Source organism: Pristis pectinata, chromosome 9, assembly GCF_009764475.1.
Source record: "Pristis pectinata isolate sPriPec2 chromosome 9, sPriPec2.1.pri, whole genome shotgun sequence".
Classification (NCBI taxonomy): domain Eukaryota; kingdom Metazoa; phylum Chordata; class Chondrichthyes; order Rhinopristiformes; family Pristidae; genus Pristis; species Pristis pectinata.
Genome location: NC_067413.1, coordinates 8,914,021 through 8,934,085, shown reverse-complemented (window position 1 = coordinate 8,934,085; position 20,065 = coordinate 8,914,021). Strand labels below are relative to the sequence as shown.

At 43.4% G+C, this 20,065-nt stretch overlaps 1 protein-coding gene across 1 annotated transcript in view; it reads right to left on the bottom strand.

Moving 5' to 3' along the window:
• The window catches only part of LOC127574124 (cadherin-7-like), a 64,110-nt gene that overhangs the window by 20,076 nt on the left and 23,969 nt on the right, over positions 1–20,065 (bottom strand). Inside the window, exons 5-7 of the mRNA XM_052022836.1 lie at positions 17,616–17,803; positions 10,576–10,820; positions 1,400–1,536 (exon numbers count right to left, since the gene is read on the bottom strand). Of these exons, the coding sequence (XP_051878796.1) occupies positions 1,400–1,536; positions 10,576–10,820; positions 17,616–17,803 (570 nt within the window). The remainder of the gene's footprint in view (positions 1–1,399; positions 1,537–10,575; positions 10,821–17,615; positions 17,804–20,065) is intronic.

Genomic DNA, 20,065 nt, shown 5'->3' with positions numbered 1-20,065 from the left:
TAGAATTGAGATTTAAAAGATATGATGACTGCAATAAATGTCTTGAGAGGATTTGCTGGGTACAGCTTGCAAAGAGTCAGCACGTTCCAGCACCATTGATGATATGGCAATTGTTAATTTTAAATCTAACGACAATAGATTTTTTTTATTAACCAGAGCTATTAAGGAATAAGGAATATTGAGTTAGGTCACAGATTGGACATAATCTTGAATGATGGAACAAGTTGGAGGGCCTGAATTGTGTTCTCTTCTTCAGAAAGGCAGGACGATGGGAGGATCAGATCTTCCTCTCTCATCTACGACTCTTCCTCGTCAATCCTTCACTGTGCCAGCTCTTGCCTTGTTGAATTGTGTGGGGTCAACCTTCTTACCTGCACTCTTTTTCCAAGTGGTTTATGGGTTTAATGAAAAGGTTCAGGACCTCGAAGGATTGGTTTGTATCTGGCATGGAAGAAGACACATCCAATCTGAGTCAATGGGATTAGAATAGATAGGTACAATGGTCAGCAGGGACATGGTGGGTTAAAGGACCCACTGTGCTGTACAACTCTACGACTCGATGACTAATGAAGATGCTGAGAAGTCTTTTACCATCCAACATCAACTAGACTACTTGTACCTGCTCCAGAAGCTAGTGAAACTAACTGCTCTCTCACAAAGAGATAGACTCCTATGTGATGGAGATAGCCCAAATAATAGAATTAGTTAGCTGAAAGGATTAACATTGTATAACCGTTGCCTTCTGCTATGTGCCAAGTGTTGAAGATATTCAAGTTTTGGGTGTTAAAGAGGGGTTAATGGTTCAATTCATTGGACATAGTATACTATAGGCTGCTGCAAGTAAGTTTTTCATTGCACTTGTGCATACATGTACTTGTGCAGATGACAATAAACTCGACTTTGACTTTGGCATGGTAGCATTGTGATTGTATTACTGGGCTGATAATCCAGAACTGTCAAATAACATACTGAGAAATCTCAGTGCAACTGGAAGGATGTTTAAGTGATGGAGGAATAAGCATCTTTGTTATTTAAAAGCAACTCTTCCCTCATAGACTTAGAGTGCAAGACCTGCACCAGAAATGTTATAAAAGAAATTTAATAAGTGACCAAAAAAATAATTATTTGGTGAAATTCAGCCTGATGTGAGAAGTTGCTCAAGACTGCTGTTGAGAATATCAAAGGCCACATGATTAAGAATGGATTTCGAAAATGGAAACAAAACTGCATATACTGGAAATCCAAAATAAAAATAGATATTGCTGTAAACACTCAGCAGCTCAGGCAGCATCAGTGGAGAGAGAACACAAGTCAACATCCAAGTTTGATGATTACTGCAATTCTCCCTGACCTGCTGAGTGTCCGCAGCATTTTCTGGAGTTGTTCAGTGTGGACTTACTTGCTTCCGAAGCCAAGACTGATAAATTGTACCAAGGGATGTCCTCTCGGTCAAGGGATTGAGAAGTTGTTATGGCCCCGCTGTTTTCGTCAATGATGAAGGCGCCACCCATATTGGACTGTCGATCGATGGAATACCTGCACAAAGAAGCAAACCACTTGGTTTTAAAACCTTTGGACATTGTAATGTGAATCCAAAGAGGTGCTACCTACCCTACAAATAAATACACAGACTGTCCAAAATAAATTTGCTGAGCAGCCCCCCAATCCACACAGTTCATCAGATCTCTTCCCTAGGATGAAGTGAACAGCAGGAAAAGCTCCTTTCCAAATGACGCGATCTCCAGACTGTCTGAGCTGAATCATATTTGGCATTCATTCACAAAAGCTTTCAAGCACAAGTTTGGCAAGATTTAAGTGTCCTTTCCCCTACTTACAGTGTACAATTATACTTCCTTCACAGGGCATATGATGTGGTACAATGCACTCTGAATCTCTCAATTCACCAAATGCAAAATGAGAGATTTACATTTAGGTCGGGCTGTTCATCACTTCAATGTGTTCCAGCTTCACAACCAATGATATACATCCAGGATATAATTATTGCTATGATGCTATCCATCTTCTTCACCACCCCATCTACCGTGGCACTTTCAAGGAACTATGTGCTTGTACCCTTTGGTCTCTCTGTTCAACAACACTCCCCAGTGCCCTGCCTTTCACTGTACAAGGTTAATGGCAAGATTCTAAGCAGTGTGGAGGAACAGAGGGATCTTAGGGTCTAAGTCCATAGATCCCTCAAAGTTGCTGCACAAATTGATAGGGTGGTTAAGAAGGCATCTGGTGTGCTGGCCTTCAATAGTCGGAAGATTGAGTTCAAGAGCCACAATGTAATGTTGCAGCTCTGGTTAGACCACACTTGGAGTATTGTGTTCAGTTCTGGTCACCTCATTATAGGAAGGATGTGGAAGCTTTAGAGAGGGTGCAGAGGAGATTTACCAGGATGCTGCCTGGATTAGAGAACATGTCTTATGAGGATAGGTTGAGTGAGCGAGGGCTTTTCTCTTTGGAGCAATGCAGGATGAAAGGCGGCTTGATAGAGGTGTATAAGATTATAAGGGGAATAGATAGAGTGGACAGCCAGCACCTTTTCCCCAGGGTGGCAATGGCCAATACCAGAGGACATCCATTTAAGGTCAGAGGAGGAACGTTCAGGGGAGACGTCAGAGGTAGGTTCTTTGCACAGAGAGTGGTGGGTGCCTGGAACGCACTGCCGGGGGTGGTGGTAGAGGCTGATACAATAGGGACATCTAAAAAGCTCTTAGACAGGCACATGGAAGTAAGGAAAATGAAGGGTTACCGGCTGTGCAGGAGGGAGGGTTAGATTGATCATGGAGGAGGCGTTCACATAGTTTGGCACAACATGGTGGGCCGAAGGGCCTGTACAATGCTGTACTGTTCTATGACAGCTACATTCTCAGCCAAATCATTAACACACATGAAGGTCACAGGCCTTCAATATGAGAAACAAAACTTCTCTTCCACAACCTCAGAGACCTTGATCTCCTTCCAAAATCCACAATTGATTGAATATCTTGAGGAAGCAACAAGAGACAATGAGGACAATGAGTCAGAAACAGGCCCTTCAGCACAACTTGTCCATGCCAACTGTGATGCCCATCTATGCTAATTCTATTTGCCTTCATTGGGCCCAAATCCCTCTCTAATCTCTGTACCGGTCCAAATGCCTTTTAAACACTGTCATTGTCCCCACCTCCACTACCTCCTCTGGCAGCTCATTTCAGACACTGACCACCTTCTGGGTGAAAAAATTGCCCCTCAGGTTCTTTCACTTCAGGAAGGTGAGGGTTGGGGGGGGGGCGGGTGGATGTAGTGCACATGCTTCTGTCTATATCAATGGTGCTGAGGTTGAGAGGGTTGAGAGCAAGTTCCTAGGAGTGAACATCACCAGTAGCCTGTCCTGGTCGAACCACGTAGATACCACGGCCAAGAAAGCTCACCAGCGCCTCTACTTCCTCAGGAGGCTAAAGAAATTTGACATGTCCCCTTTAAACCTCACCAATTTTTAATCCCTGCATCATAGAAAGCACCTTATCCAGATGCATCACGGCTTGGTATGGCAACTGCTCTGCCCGTATCACAAGAAACTGCAGAAAGTTGTGGAGCAACACACACGAAGTGCTGGAGGAACTCAGCAGGTCAGGTAGCATCTATGGAAGGAAATAAACAGTCGACGTTTCAGGCCGAGACCCTTCATCAGGACCAGAAAGGAAGAGGGCAGAAGCCAGAATAAGAAGGTCAGAGGCTGGGCACAGGCTGGCAGCTGATAGGTGAGTCCAGGTGAGAGGGGGGAAGGTATGTGGTGGGGGAGGGTGGGTATAAGAAGCTGAGAGGTGATAGGTAGAAGAGGCAAAGGGCTGAAGTAAAATCCGGTAGGAGAGGGCAGTGGACCATGGAATAAAGGGAAGGAGGTGGGGAATGGATGGGCAGGTCATGAGGATGGGGGAAAGGGAAAGAGATGAGATGAGGGGGCCACAGGTATGAGGGAAGACAAAGGAGGGGGAGGAGGGAGGAAAAAAGGGGGGAAGAAGAGGGGAGGGGTTACTGGAAGTTCGAGAAATCAATGTTAAGGCCATCAGGTTGTGGACACAGCTCAGCACATCATGAAAACAACCTCCGCTCCATGAATTCTGTCTATACTTCTCACTGCCTCGGTAGGCAGCCAACATAATCAAAGACCCCACCTGGTCAAATCACGTAGACACCATGGCCAAGAAAGGTCATCAGCACCTCTGCTTCCTCAGGAGGCTAAAGAAATTTGGTATGTCCCCTTTGACACTCACCAACTTTTATTGATGCACCATAGAAAGCATCCTATCTGGATGCATCATGGCTTGGTACGGCAACTGCTCTGCCCAGGACCACAAGAAACTGCAGAGAGTTGTGGACACAGCCCAGCGCATCACAGAAACCAGCCTCCCCTCCTTGGACTCTGTCTTTACTTCTCGCTGCTTTGGTGAAGCAGCCAGCGTAATCAAAGAACCCACCCATCCAGGTCATTCTCTCTTCTCTCTTCTTCCATCAGGTAGAAGATACAGAAGTCTGAGGGCACGTACCACCAGACTTAAGGACAGCTTCTATTCCACTGTGATAAGACTATTGAACTGCTCCCTTATACGATGAGATGGATTCTGACCTCACGATCTACCTTGTTGTGACCTTGCATCTTATTGCACTGCACTTTCTCTGTAGCTGTGACACTGTACTGTTATTGTTTTTATCTGTACTACCTCAATGCACTCTGTACTAACTCAGTGTAACTGCACTGTGTAATGAATCGACCAGTACAATTGGTATGCAAGACAAGTTTTTCACTGTACCTTGGTACAAGTGACAATAATAAACCAATACCAATACCAATACCAACCCAGACATTCACCCCTCTCCCATTGGGTTGAAGATACAAAAGCCTGAAAGCATGTACCACCAGGCTCAAGGACAGCTTCTATCCCGCTGTAAAGATTATTGAATGGTTTCCTAGTATGATAAAATGGACTCTTGACCTCACAATCTACCTCATTATGGCCTTGCACCTTATTGTCTACCTGCACTGCACTCTCTCTGTTACACTTTATTGTGCATTCTGTTATTGTTTTACCTTGTACTACCTCAATGCACTGTGTAATGAATAGATCTGTATGAACAGTATGCAAGACACGTTTTTCACTGTATCTCAGTACATGTAACAATAATAAACCAATTTATTAACTCTCTCCTTTCTCACTTTAAACCCATGCCCTCTGGATCTTGATTCCCTAACCCTGGGGAAAAAAGGTCTGTGTGCATTCATTCCTTGTCAATGTGTTTGATATAATCAGCAAGGACTTTAGCAAGGCTTTTGACAAGTTCCCACATGGGATGCTGTTCAAAAAACTAAAAGCTCCAGGAGAATGGCACATTGGAGTGGATAAGTGACCTTGGAGAGTGGGTCCAGACAAAGATGCCCACCACCTTATCACTGACATCACCTTTCTTTTCTCCTCTCAACTTAACACACATTGGTGCTTCCTCGCTTTTACCATTTCCGATGAAGGGTCGTTGAACTGAAACATTAACCCCATTTTTCTCTCCACAGTTGCTGCCTAACCTAGTGAGCAATTCTGAGGTTATGCTGGAACTATATACAATAGTTAGACCAGTGAATGCATTTAAGCAATACTTGGATGTGAAATTGAAGATCGATGATCTGGAGGGCTACAGGCCAAGTGGAATTTAGCTTGGTGGCTCGTTTTTGACTAGCATGGAAACAATGGGTCAAATGGCCTCATGACATAAATTTTCTGCGATTCTATCAATTGAAATAAAATACACCAGCTGAGATCCAAACAGTAGTTTATACAAGTTCAGAAATTGTTTTGAAAAAACACGATGGTACCACCCTGAAAGCTTGGAGTCAAGGTTCCTTCAACAGCAAATTCCCCCTATTTTCCCTTTAAGAAAATCATATGCACATCCTCGTTATGGATACCATGTACAGTGAGGCAATGAAGACACCAGTCATTGGTTACATCACACTCAGCTGTGAGTCCACGTGGGCATCCCCCAGGTTCTCTGGGTGTCCTTCCACATTCCAAAGATATGCTGCTTGGTAGGTTAATTGGCGTGGGTGAGAGGAGATCGAGATCAGGGTGGTGTTCATGGGCATTTGGGAGAGAGAATAGGTTACGGGGAATAGGATTGATCTGAAACCCATCATAGACCCGATGGACTGAATGGCCTCCTATGTTGCAGGAAAATGGGAAATATGAAAATATGAATCTATACAATCATTTGCAAATAAGGGTCATAATAAGAGTCACACCAGCACAGGGACAGACCCATTTCCATGCTGACTATCAAGCACGGCAAGGCAGGCACGGTAATGTAATGGTTAACGTAATGCTTTACAGCGCCAGCGACCCGCGTTCAATTCCGGCCACTATCTGTAAGGAGTTTGTACGTTCTCCCCACGACTGCGCGGGTTTCCTCCGGGTGCTCCGGTTTCCTCCCACATTCCAAAGACGTACGGGTTAGGAAGTTGTGGGCATGCTCTGTTGGCACCGGAAGTGTGACGACACTTGCAAGCTGCCCCCAGAACACTCTCCACAAAAGATGCATTTCACTGTGTATTTCGATGTACATGTGACTAATAAAGATATCTTATCTTAAGAACCTTTCTATACTAATCCCATTTACCATCATTTGGTCCATATCACTGACATATGACGTAAAATTTGTTGTTTTACAGCAGCACTACAGTGCAAAGACAAAAATCTATATATTAGGAAAATAAGTAAACAGTGCAAAAAGAAGGAATAATGAGGTAGTTTACATGGGATCATGGATTGTTCAGGAATCTGATGGCTGAGGGGAAGAAGCTATTCCTGACTCATTGAGTGTGGATCTTCAGGCTCCTGTACCTCCTCCCTGATGGTAGTAACGAGAGGGGGGCATGTCCCGGATGGCGAGGGTTCTTAATGATAGATGCCGCCTTCTTGAGGTATCACCTCTTGAAAATGTCCTCGATGGTGGGGAGGGTTGTGCCCGTGATGGAGCTGGCTGAGTCTGCAACCCTCTGCAGCCTCTTGCAATCCTGTACATTGGAGCCTCCATACCAGGCTGTGATGCAACCAGCCACCATGTATTTATGGAAATTTGGAGGAATCTTTGGTGACATATGAATCTCCTCAAACTCCTAATGGAGTAGAGCGACTGGTGTGCCTTCTTCATGACTGCATCAATGGGTTGTGCCCAGGATAGATCCTCAGATATTGATGCACAACAACTTGAAGCCATAGCCTTTGAAATTCTGGAGAGTCAAGTGCTCATAAAAATAGTTCCAAAATGTTGAGGATATTTCTGCCTCCACAACTCTCAGGAAGTGTATTCCAGGATGATTAATGTTTTGTCTTCCATCACCAAAGCAACAGATGCAGGGAGCATTATCACCTTGCAATTTCCCTGCCCATTACAGATAGCCTTGACTTAGACAAGTATCACCTTTTCTTCATGTTCACTGGGTCAAATTCCTGGAACTCTTTGTCAAAATACAATAATGGGAGCACCTTTGGCATACAGATCCAACAGTTCAAGATGTTTTACCTGGAGCGAAGGAGGTTGAGGGGTGGCATGATAAAATCCTACCTCGAGAACATTATGAGAAGCACACACAGGCTAGATGGCTTGTGTCTGTTTCCCATGGTCGGGGTGTCTAAAACTAGAGGGCATAGGTTTAATGTGTGAGGGAAGAGTTTAATAAGGAGATCGAAGGGCAAATTTTTCACACAAAGAGTAACTGGAATGAGTTGTCAGAGGTGGTGGAGACAGGAACAGTAGCAACATTTAAGAGGCACCTTGACAGATACTTATAGAATTAATGCAGGCAAGTGGGATTAGTACAGATTGGCATGATTGTGGGTTGAAGAGCCTGTTTCTATGCTTTACAACTCTATGACCAAAATAGGACCAACTGCTGCCTTGTGAAGGATAAAGAGAAAAGCAACAGAAGCCTATTCAGCCTTGAAGGCATCGTTTCAGAACCAGTGGTTGACCATTGAAGGCAGAGACAGGAAGGAATTTCTTCTCCCAGGGGGTGGTGAATATTTGGAACTCACTGACCCAGAGAGCTGTGGAAGCTGAGTCGTTGAACAGGATCAAAGCTGAAGTGAACCGATTTTTGGATCACAGAAGAGTCAAGAGTTATGGGGGATATGAAGGGAAGTGGAGCAAAGGCCCAAGTCAGATCAGCCGTCGAATGGCAGAGCAGAATCAAGGGGCTAGATGGCAGATTCTTGCTCCTGCTTCTTGTGTGAGGGATGTCCATTTCTTGAGGTCACTGCCTTGATGTACTTGTGTATGGAATGATCTGTCTGGATGGCATGCAAACAAAACTTTCAGAATCAGGTTTATTATCACTGACACATGACGTGAAATTTGTTGTTTTGCGACAGCAGTACAGTGCAAAGTCATAAAAATCGATAAATTACAAAATAAGTAAATAGTGCAACAAAAGAATAATGAGGTGGTGTTCATGGACCATTCATAAATGTGATGGCAGAGGGGAAGAAGTTGTTCCTGAATTGTCGAGTGTGGGTCTTCAGGCTCCTGTACCTCCCCCCTGATGGTAGTAATGAGAAGAGGGCATGTCCCAGATGGTGAGGGTCCTTAGTGATGGATGCTGCCTATTGAGGCACCGCCTCTTGAAGATGTCCTCGATGGTGGGGAGGGTTGTGCCCATGATGGAGCTGGCTGAGTCTACAACCCTCTGTAGCCTCTTGAAATCCTGCACATTGGAGCCTCCATACCAGGTGGTGATGCAACCAGTCAGTATGCTTTCCTCTGTACATCTGCAGAAATTTGTAAAAGTCTTTGGTGACGTACCAAATCTCCTCAACCTCTTAACGATGTAGAGCTGCTGGCGTGCCTTCTTCATGATTGCATCAATGTGGTAAGCTTTTCACTGTATCTCAGTACACGCGACAATAATAGAACAATTAATCTTCGGTTTGCTATGCTAGTGAGATTACAATGCATCCCTTTTCAATTATTGGAAAATGAAATAAACTTGCTTAAACCAAATTAAATTATATACCACACCTTGCTCAAGTGTACGGACTTAGTTTCTTCAAATTATCAACCACCTCAGCTCTTAAAGCTTTATGCTGAGATGACCTCACATCTGAAAGAGGAACAATGCTGTCCTTTTGTTACTGAACAAGTCACCAGTACTGCAGCAATGCACCTTAACCTTCCACAGTAGAACATAAAAGCCTTACGCATTAAATTTCTGACCAAATGAACCCTGAACTTATCCTGATGCAAATGACTCATTTGACCAAGTTGATAGGAAATTGAACTGCCCATGTTTAACCCTGTAAACCTTTCCCCTGAGCACCGGTACTTTGTTATTAATAAAACATCTCCTCATTTTTTTTATTATTCACTTGCTTGTGCAGGTCACTGGTAATGTGCCTCTCAGTCACTCATCTCCCTGTTGATGCTGAAGTTAATTGCTCCGAACCGCAGTCTATTGAGTTTTCGCCAGTGCTTCAGTAAACATTCAACCCTCGTAACAGTGCTGGAAACAAATTCTCTGGTCATTATCACTTTGGCTTTTGTGGGATCTTGCTGTGCACAAATTGGCTACCATGTTTCCTTCACCACTATAATGACTACAACATAATGCATTGTCTACACAGTTATTTGCAACCTCATGAGAATGGTAGTGTAGCGGTTAGCGTAACACTATTGCAGCGCCAGTGACCCCAGTTCAATTCCGGCCACTGTCTGTAAGGAGTTTGTACGTTCTCCCCGTGTGACTGCATGGGTTTCCTCCGGGTGCTCTGGTTTCCTCCCACATTCCAAAGACGTACAGGTTAGGAAGTTGTGGGCATGCTATGTTGGCGCCGGAAGCGTGGCGACACTTGCGGGCTGCCCCCCAGAACACGCTACACAAAAGATGCATCTCACTGTGTGTTTCGATGTACATGTGACTAATAAAGATATCTTATCTTATCTAAATACTAGAGAACATGAATTTAAGGTGAGAGGGGAAATGTTTAAAGGGAATGAACAGTGGAGCTAAACGTGACTTTGGGGTGTGCTGATTCATCGCTACAGAACACACTTGAGTGAAGGAGAAAACAACTAATATTTCTGTCTTGCTGCAGTATTGACAACAGGAGACTGCTGGTTTGGAGAGATGGGTTTGACACATTACTTCTGAATATGCCCACAGAAGCGGCAGATTATGTCAGCAAGTCTGAAGTCGGGGCAGAAACATCAGTGCAATCACGTCAATAATGAACCAGCGATGAGACACTTCAAGTCAATCACTTCCAGTGAAATTTTTGTAAGTTCATTAAGCATAACATGAAAGCATAATGAAAACTAGTAATGGCCGCTTGTTTTAACTGTTCATCTGTTTCTCCCGACCATTTTTATTGTTTTGAATTTCTTTATACTGTTTAAAGAAACGAAATAGCAAGGCTTAAGTGTGCAATTTCCTCTCTGTTGTCAGAGAGACAGCAGGGGCTCTTGTAATCAGGACCGAGTGGAGAGTTTCCACACTGCTTAATAGAATTGGCAATCAGCTGCATAGTTTTAAGCATCACCTACCTGATTGAATTGTTTGCAGCGTCGGGGTCCCTGGCGGTCACCTCTCCTACAAAGGCTCCAGGCTCCCGGTTCTCTTGAACCCTGAAAGTGTAGGTGGGAGAGAGAAAGAGCGGTGCCTCATTGACATCGAGCACATTGACCTTCACGTTGGTCACGTCTTTAAACAGTCCCAGCTGAGGGTCAGCGTACTTGTTGATTGCCTCTACCCTGAGGCTAAACCACCTTTTGCTCTCGTAGTCCAGAGCCTGAAGGAAAGGATAGACAGAGCTCTGTTACCCTCTGATCATTCCAGATTCCAAAAACGTCTGGTTATTGATCAGCTGCACACTTCAAGACAGATCACTTGCCAACCACCTGATTTATCGCATGTTTGTTTCTATAAGTAGCTCCAGTGTTCAGTTTTAATTAACTCTCTGGCTGTGAACAACACTCTCATACATCACCTGGCTTCTGGAATAACTCGGTGGTAGGTGAGGGTGGTGAGGAGTTAGTCACCTGAGAGTAGGGCCTCAAAAATAAGGGAAAGGTGACAGGTGGGGTTTATCATCTGCAAAGAATTCCATAATTCCTGAAGGTTACTTCTAAGGTGAACCCTAAGTCAAAATCACATTTATTGGTGTAATGTAAAACTTACTTGCAGCAGCATCACAGGCACATGGCATTAGAGACACAACATTCACAAGAAAAACATAAATTAAACATAAATTTTACAAAATTATACAAGAACACAATTAGAACAAAAAAGAAGTCCATTGTAGTGCAAAGTGGTCATAATGTTGCTGCACATGTAGTGATTAGGGTTGTGCAGGTTGGTTCAAGAACCAAATGGTTGAAGGGAAGTAGCTGTTCTTGAAGCTGGTGGTGTGGGACTTCAGGCTTCTGTACCTCCTGCCCGATGGTAGCTGCGAGAAGCTGGCATGACCCAGATGGTCATGCTTGTGAGATCAAAAGTCCTAGATGGACTCTTGATCTCACAATCTGCCTCGTTATGACCTTGCACCTTATTGTCTACCTGCACTTCACTTTCTCTGTAGCTGTGACACTTTACTCTGCATTCTGTATTGGTTTACCTTGTACTAGCTCAATGAACTGTGTAATGAATTGATCTGTATGAACGGTATGCAAGACAAGTTTTTCACTGTACCTCGGTACAAGTGACAATAATAAACCAATTCCAATTCCAGTAGTGGTGATCTTTGATGATAGATGTTGCCTTCCAGAGGTAGCGCCTCATGTAAATACTTTCAGTGGTGGGGAGAGACGTGCTTGTGATGTACTGGACTGAGTCCACTACTCTCTGCAGCTTCTTACGTTCCTGCGCATTCGAGCTGCCATACCAGACCATGATGCAACCAGTCAGGATACTTTCAACAGCACATCTGTAGAAGTTTGTTAGAGTGTTTGGTGACAAGCCGAACCTCCTTAACCTCCTAAGAAAGTAAAGACGCTGGCACGCCTTCCCTGTGATTGTATCCATGTGCTGGGCCCAGGACAGGTCACAAACTCTTGGCCATTGTGGTGACTGTAGGATAAATAAACTTAACCTTCATTTAATTTTTTCATTTTTCAGGATGTGGGCCACACCGATCAGATCAGCATTAATGCCCATCCCTAAATGCCCTTCATAACACAGAACACAAGAAAATAGGGGCAGGGGTAGGTTACCGGGCCTTTCATACCTGCTTTGTCATTCAATATGACCACGGCTGATCTGCCCTCAGCCTCATCTCCTCTTCTGTTCTTGTTCTCCACAGCCCTCGATTTCCTAGTCTTTCAAAAATTCCAGCATTAAGGAAAGTTGCTATGCTGGCATCTGGAGGTTTAGACTAGTGATTGGGGGATGTGAGCTCAAATCCCACTACGGCAACTAGGAAAGTTAAATTCAGTGAATTAAATAAATCTTATATGATAAATCTGGTAGTGGGAATGTTTCTTTTACTTCTTTGAAAGCCTGAAAGTTACTGGCACACCTAGCATTTATTGTCATTTCCTTAATTGTTTTTGAATCTAGGAGGTAGTTTTGAACCAACTATGTTAACCATGCATCTACTGGCTATAAAATTCCCATCTGCCGGGAACTAAGTATTCCAGGGTTATCAGCATCCCGTCTGCTCCACTCAGAGAAGAATACTTGTCATCCTTACTTGGTCTGACCGGCACGTAGCTCCAGACTCTTTCCGAACTACTACACTGATGCCAGCCCTTGTTATGCATTTAAGGTGAGACGGGGTAGGTTCAGAACAGACGTGAGGGATACGTTTTTTACTGAGAGAGTGGTGGATGCCTGGAATGCATTGCCTGATAGGGTGCTGGAGGCAAATTCATTGGGGGCTTTTAAGAGGGACTTGGATGGGCACATGAATGAGAGGAAAATAGAGGGATATGGGCATGCTGTAGGTAGGAGGGAATAGCTATGTCAGCACAACATTGTGGGCCGAAGGGCCTGATCTGTGCTGTATGTTCTACGTTCTAATAGCATTAGCCCACCCCTTTTTCCTTTCTTTTCTTGTCTTTGCCGAATTTGGATTCTCCTTAAATATGTAGTTCCCACCTTTGGCGACCCTTTAATTTAAATTCCATGGACTCTGTCTTTACCTCTCGCTGCCTTGGTGAAGCAGCCAGCATAGTTAAAGACCCCACCCACCCGGGTCATTCTCTCTTCTCTCCTCTCCCATCAGGCAGAAGATACAGGAGCCTGAGGGCACGTACCACCAGGCTCAAGGACAGCTTCTATCCCACTGTGATAAGACTATTGAACGGTTCCCTTATACGATGAGATGGACTCTTGACCTCACAACCTACCTTGTTTGATCTTGCACCTTATTGTCTACCTGCACTGCACTTCCCTGTGGCTGTGACGCTTCACTCTGTACTGTGTTATTATTTTTGCCCTGTACTACCTCAATGCACTGTGTAATGAATTGATCTGTACGAACGGTATGCAAGACAAGTTTTTCACTGTACCTCGGTACAAGTGACAATAGTAAACCAATACCAATACCAATAAAACAAAACCAATACTTTCAGCATGTTTCTGTAATGGGAATTAGATCACACTCATTCACATATTTCGTTGTATTAATTCATTCACCATGTTGCAAATGCATTGTGCCTTTTGATATGTTACATACAAATTTTAACATTTTTCCCAGCAAACCTCTTGGTTTAGGGGATAACATGGAAGGCAAAATAAATAGACATTGCAAACACAGGTAGGCAGCAAATAAGGTCAGAGGAGACAAAACTGTTGAATGGGAAAAGTAGTGTAGATGGGTAGAAAGGTCAGCACAGACGTGATGGGCAGAAGGGCCCTTTTCTGTGTTGTACGACTCTATGACTCCAACTTTAAAGGTCCTGGAACGGTTCCAGTACATTGATGGGAAACAAATGTGATCCCACTGCTTAAGAAAAGGAGAGGAAAGGCAGGGAAATACTGACATTGATAACTAGGAAAAAGCTGGAATTTATAATAAAGTACATGACATAAACACGTACCACCAGACTCAAGGACAGCTTCTATCCCATTGTTATCAGACGCTTGAATGGACCATTCATCCGCGAAAGCTGAACTCTTGATCTCCCAGTCTACTTCGTTGTGGCCCTTGCACTTTATTTGTCTCCCTACACTGCACTTTCTCTGCAGCTGCAACATTGTATTCTGTATTGTGCATTCTAGTTTCTTTTTACTATGTCGATGTACTAAGGTACTACTTATTCTGCATTCTGTCATTTTACTCTACATCCTGTTATCCTGTTACTGTTTTCTCTTGTACTACCTCAATACACAGTTGTAATGAAATGATCTATATGGGTGGCATGCAAAACAAAGTCTTTCACTGTACAATAATAAACCAATTTACCAATTGGCACACGAACACGACTTTGTATATTGGTACATGTGACAATAATAAACCAATATCAATCAACATCAATATCAATAAATCCTAGTAAATAACAATATACGATGATGCTGGAGGAACTCAGCAGGCCAGGCAGCATCCGTGGCAGCATCCAGGACTTCACAAAACATTGACCACCTGCTTTTCTCCACAAATGCTGCCTGGCCTGCTGAGTTCCTCCAGCATCGTCATGTTTTTCATCTAGATTCCAGCATCTGCAGTCCTTTGTTTCTCTAAATAACAATATAATTGGATAGAGTCAGTGCAGATTCATGGAAGGGAAAACATATTTAATTAATCAACTGGAATTCTTTGAAAATGTGTCAAGTAGAGTGGATGAAGGAGAAACAACAGATGTGGTGTATTTGGATTTTGAGAAGGGTTTTGATAAATTCCCACATGGAAGACTGGTGAGCGGTGTGCATGTGAAATTTGAGAGGTAATGTGCCAATGTGGATTGAGGGATGGTTAACAGATGGAAGCCAAGGTTGGAGATGAGCTGATCCTTCTCAAGTTGGCAGGGTGTGCCTGGCAGTGTTCCATAAGAATCGATGCTTGTGCCCTGACAATATGCAATCTATATCAATATCGCTGAGGGGACCAAATGTTTTTAAGGTTTGCGGATGACATGAAACTAAGTGAGAATGTGAGTAGTGTTGCAGAGGTTTTGAGGGGATACATAAAAAAGTTGTGTGTGGGCAACAACATAGAGTCATGGAATTATACAGCACGGAAACAGGCCTTTCGGCCCAACTTGTCCGTGCTGACCAAGATGTTTATCCAAGCCAGTCTCATTTGCCTGCGTTTGTCCCACATCCCTCTAAACCTTTTCTATCCATGGACCTGTCTAAATGTCTTTTAAACACTGTAATTGTGCCCATCTCTACAGCTTCCACTGGCACCTTGTTCCATATACCCACCTCCCTCTGTGTGAAAAGGTTTTCCCTCAGGTCCCTTTTAATTCCTTCACCTCTCACCATAAATCTAGGTCCTCAAGTTGTAAACTCCCCTACCCAGGGAACAAAAGTATGACTATCTACTCTATCTCTGCTCCCCCTAATTTTATAAACTTCCATAAGGTCACCCCTCAGCCTCCTTCGTTCCAGGGAAAACAGTCCCAGCCTCTCCTTATAACTCAAGCCACCCAGTCCAGGCAATATTCCTGTGAATCTTCTCTGCACCCTCTCTAGCTTAATCAGGTCCTTCCCATAGCAGGGTGACCAGAATTACGCACAATATTCCAAGTGCTGCCTACCCAACAATTTGTATGGCTGTAACGTAACGTCCTGTTCTTATACTCCATGCCTTGGCTGATGAAGGCAAGCATACCACATGCCCTCTTCGCCACTCTGTCTGTCTGCGTCACCACTTTCAGGGAACTTTGTACTTGTATCCCAAGACCTCGCTGTTCAATAACACTCCCCAGGGCCCTGCCACTAATGTGCATGGTTTACCTTCCCAAAATATATCACTTTGCACTTGCCTGAATTAAGTTCCATCTACCATTCCCTTGCCCACTTTCCCCATTGATCTGGATCTTGTTCTAACCTCAGGCAGCCTTCTTGACTGTCCACTATACCAGTCCTACTCTCATTTCTCATATAAAGAAGGACAGATAGCAAATGCTGACCCAGCTAATTATGTCCACGTCCTTTGAACAAATCTTGAAACTATTTCCAAAGTGAGGAAGGGAACCTGCAGCTGATGGTGTTCCCAGTCATCCTCTACCCTTGTCCTATTTGGTGGTGGAATCATGGGCTTGGGAAGAGGTTTTGAAGAAGCCTTGGAGGATTATAGAAGTATATTGTGCATATCAAAATGCACAATGTATTCACAACAAGGTGAATGAATTAATGCAACAAATATAGGTAAATGGGTGTAAAATGCACTTACTTAAGGTAACCATGTCTCACCAAGAAAGTGACTGTGGATACAGGAGAGGGGTTGGAAATGGAAGCATAGAATAATATAGCACGGAAACAGGCCTTTCAGCCCAACTGGTCCATGCCGACCAAGATGTCCCATCTAAACTAGTCCCTAACAGAGTCCTAGCCTGGCCAACCTCTCCCTATAACTCAGGCCCTCGAGGCTTGGCAACTTTCTCATAAACCATGGATCAAATTCTCAATGGAACATTTGACCATTGAGCACATAAATTGGTTTCCTTGACCAGCTGATGAATAATCAAACTCCAAGATTCAAGATAATGTAGTTCAGGGAGCAAGAGTTCCCTTGTTACTTCTATACACATTGAGTTGTGACCCAGAAAGCATTGACTGAATTGAAGGAGATTTAATAGATATTTTCAAAAGGGAATTTGATAAGTTCTTGATAAGGAAACCACTTACTGCGCAATGAGAAAAGAGAAGGATATGGGATTAATTGATTAGTCCCTGAAAAAGCAGATAGAGGAAGGTGTCAACTTTTGCACAGTGGAAGACCATGATTATCATACTACACTAGGATCGTGCAAATAACTCAAGCTTCAAAAGAACATATAAAGAACTGGGGTAGGTCTCAGGCTGATCAAATAATCTGGAGAATGGACTGGGATTTTTCTCGTACAGAACAGAATACATTACAGAATACATTATTTTATTCTTTGAGAGAGCTGGAAACTTTAATGCAAGCTCAGACCCATTCCTCTCTGTTGGAAATATGATCACATTTTATCTTAAGGCTTATATTTATTTATTTTACACTGCATAGGTTAAAATGCCTAACACTTTGTGTGGAGATGAGCAGGGAAATTGATGTTGTGGAAGCTTGGAAGAGGTGGATGGATTTAATCGGCACATGACTAATTCAACAGTGTGGTACTGATACAGTGAAGTGAGTTCAAATCCCACCAAAACAATCGGGAAATTTTAATTAATGAATTTGAAACAGTTTTAAGAAAAAATAGTTTTAATAATGGTGACTATGAAACCATTGGACTTTTGTGATAGAACCCTTTCTCACAAAAAGAAATCGGCCATCTTTACCAAATCTAGTCTATATGTAACTTCAAACCCAACAAATGTAGTTGCCTCTGAACTGCTAGACTTTCAGCTTCTAAGGATGGATAATAACTGTTTGCAATATGAGCAATCTGTATATGAATTCCAAACCAAAATCATGTAGTAAGCATGTAAGCCAAACCTTCTTCAGAATGATGACACCTTCCTGGGTCTCTCCATCTGTAAATATGCCAAATGAATCTGAACCGTCACTGCCTTTTACAGTGAAGACCATTTCTGCATTTCGTCCAGTGTCGGCATCAGTAGCCATCACTTTCCCGACGGTGGTGTTGATATCGGCCGATTCCGGCACCGTAAGGTGGTACAACTCTGGAAAGGAGAGAGTAACATCAATGCTATCAGTGTCAGAGGTCCATCTACGGCAATGCACGGCAGAAGGAAGTTATCGAAGTCAGAAGTGAATGCACGTAGATTGTGTCAAAACATGTCCTTAAGTGTCTGTTAATAGGCAAAAAACAAATGTGGGCTAATTGTAGTTACAATCTGTTCTGGGGAACTAACGTTAATACAGATTGGATTAGAGATTAGATTAGATTAAGTTTTTTGTCATATACACAAGGGTGCAATGAAATTCTTTGCTTGAGTGAAACCCACAGAGTAAACAGTGCACATATAATAAATACAACAATAAATACAGCAAAGGGCACAAAACAACAGAATGGTGCAAAGATAGTAGTGCAATCTGAAGAAGTGCAAAAAGAAATGCTAGAGTAGAGAGGAAGGAGAGAAAGCATTTCCAGGGACAATCAGAATCGTGTTGCTGGAGGAACTCAGCCAGTCAAGCAGCATCTGTGAGAGGAAAGGAATTGTCAACATTTCAGGTCGAGGTCTTGACGCAGGGTCTCAACCTGAAACATTGACCATCCCTTTGCCTTCATCGATGCTGCTTGACCCACTGAGTTCCTCCAGCAGTTCATCCTTTGTTCCAGGTTCCAGCATCTGCAGTCTTTGTGTTTCCACAACCAGAATCTTTCTCTGTTGGCCAATAGTGAGGAGAGTTTCTACTCTGCGTCTGCACACTGGTGAGATGACATTTCAAATTTCTGCTGAAATTCATTTCCAATGTCACAAATGCAAAATCTTGCAATCAGATGATGGGATGGAAATCAAAAAACTCCATTTGCTCGGAATCTTGGTAATTAGTTTATTATTGTCATATCTACCGAAATGAGATGAGATGAGATATCTTTATTAGTCTCATGTACATCGAAACACACAGTGAAATGCATTTTTTGTGTAGAGTGTCCTGGGGGCAGCCCGCAAGTATTGCCACACTTCCGGCACCAATATAACATGCCCACAATTTCCTAACCCCTACGTCTTTTGAATGTGGGAGGAAACCGGAGCACCCAGAGGAAACCCACGCAGACACAGGGAAAACGTACAGACTCCTTACAGACAGCAACCTGAATTGAACCCGGGTCGCTGGCGCTGTAATAGCGTTACACTAACCGCTACACTACAGCTTTGTATTCATGCCATCCAGACAGATCATTCTTTACATAAGTATATCAAGGTAGTACATCAGGAAAAAAAACTGAATGCAAAATACAGTGTTACAGTTACAGAGAAAGTGCAGTGCAAGTAGACAAATAAAGTTCAAGGTCCACGATGAGGTAGATTGAGAAATCAAGTGTACATCTTTAAGAGGTCCATTCAAGAGTCTGATAACAGCGGGGTAGAAGCTGTCCTTGAGCCTGGTGGTAAAAGAAACAGCTGGGCATATTCAACAGGTCCTACAGCATTAGGGCAGGCACAGTAGTGTAGCGATTAGCACAATGCTATTACAGCACCGGCGACCCGGGTTCAATTCCAGCCACTGTCTGTAAAGAGTCTGTACGTTCTCCCCGTGTCTGCGTGGGTTTCCTCCAGGTGCTCTGGTTTCCTCCCACAATCCAAAGACGTACAGATTAGGAAGTTGTGGGCATGTTATGTTGGCGCCAGAAGCATGACGAAACTTGCGGGTTGCCCCCAGAGCAGTCAATGCAAAAGATGCATTTCACCGTGTGTTTCGATGTACATGTGACTAATAAAGATATCTTATCTTATCTCTTATCTACGGGGACACTAGCAACATTAACACTTCAGGATGAAGACCTTTCATCAGAATTCAGATGGAGTGGTTTAAACTCCTTGGAACCAATGTATTCCTCTGAGAGTGGAAACCAGATGCAGGTTAATTAATCCAGCTGAATTTGGATTTATCACAGAAGTAGGTACTGTTAGTAAGAGTGGTTTAAAATCAGTGAAATTTGTGAGACAATGCTGAACCGCTTAATGATTTCACTGGCAGACACTCCGTTTCTAAGGATGTTGAATAGTTTTTTTAAAGTGAATTAGTATCTTAGAAAGAAAAGACATAAGAGACTGCAATGTTGGACTCTGGAAGAAAACACAGAACGCTGGAAGAACTCTGCGGGTCAAGCAGCATCTGCGGAGGCAAAAGATGTAAGCCGATGTCTTAGATCGAGACCCTGCCTCTCAAGTATCGACTCTCACCTTTTGCCTCCACAAATGCTGCTTGGCCCCCCTGAGTTCTTCCACTGTCCTGTTTTCTTTCCCCAAGAAAAT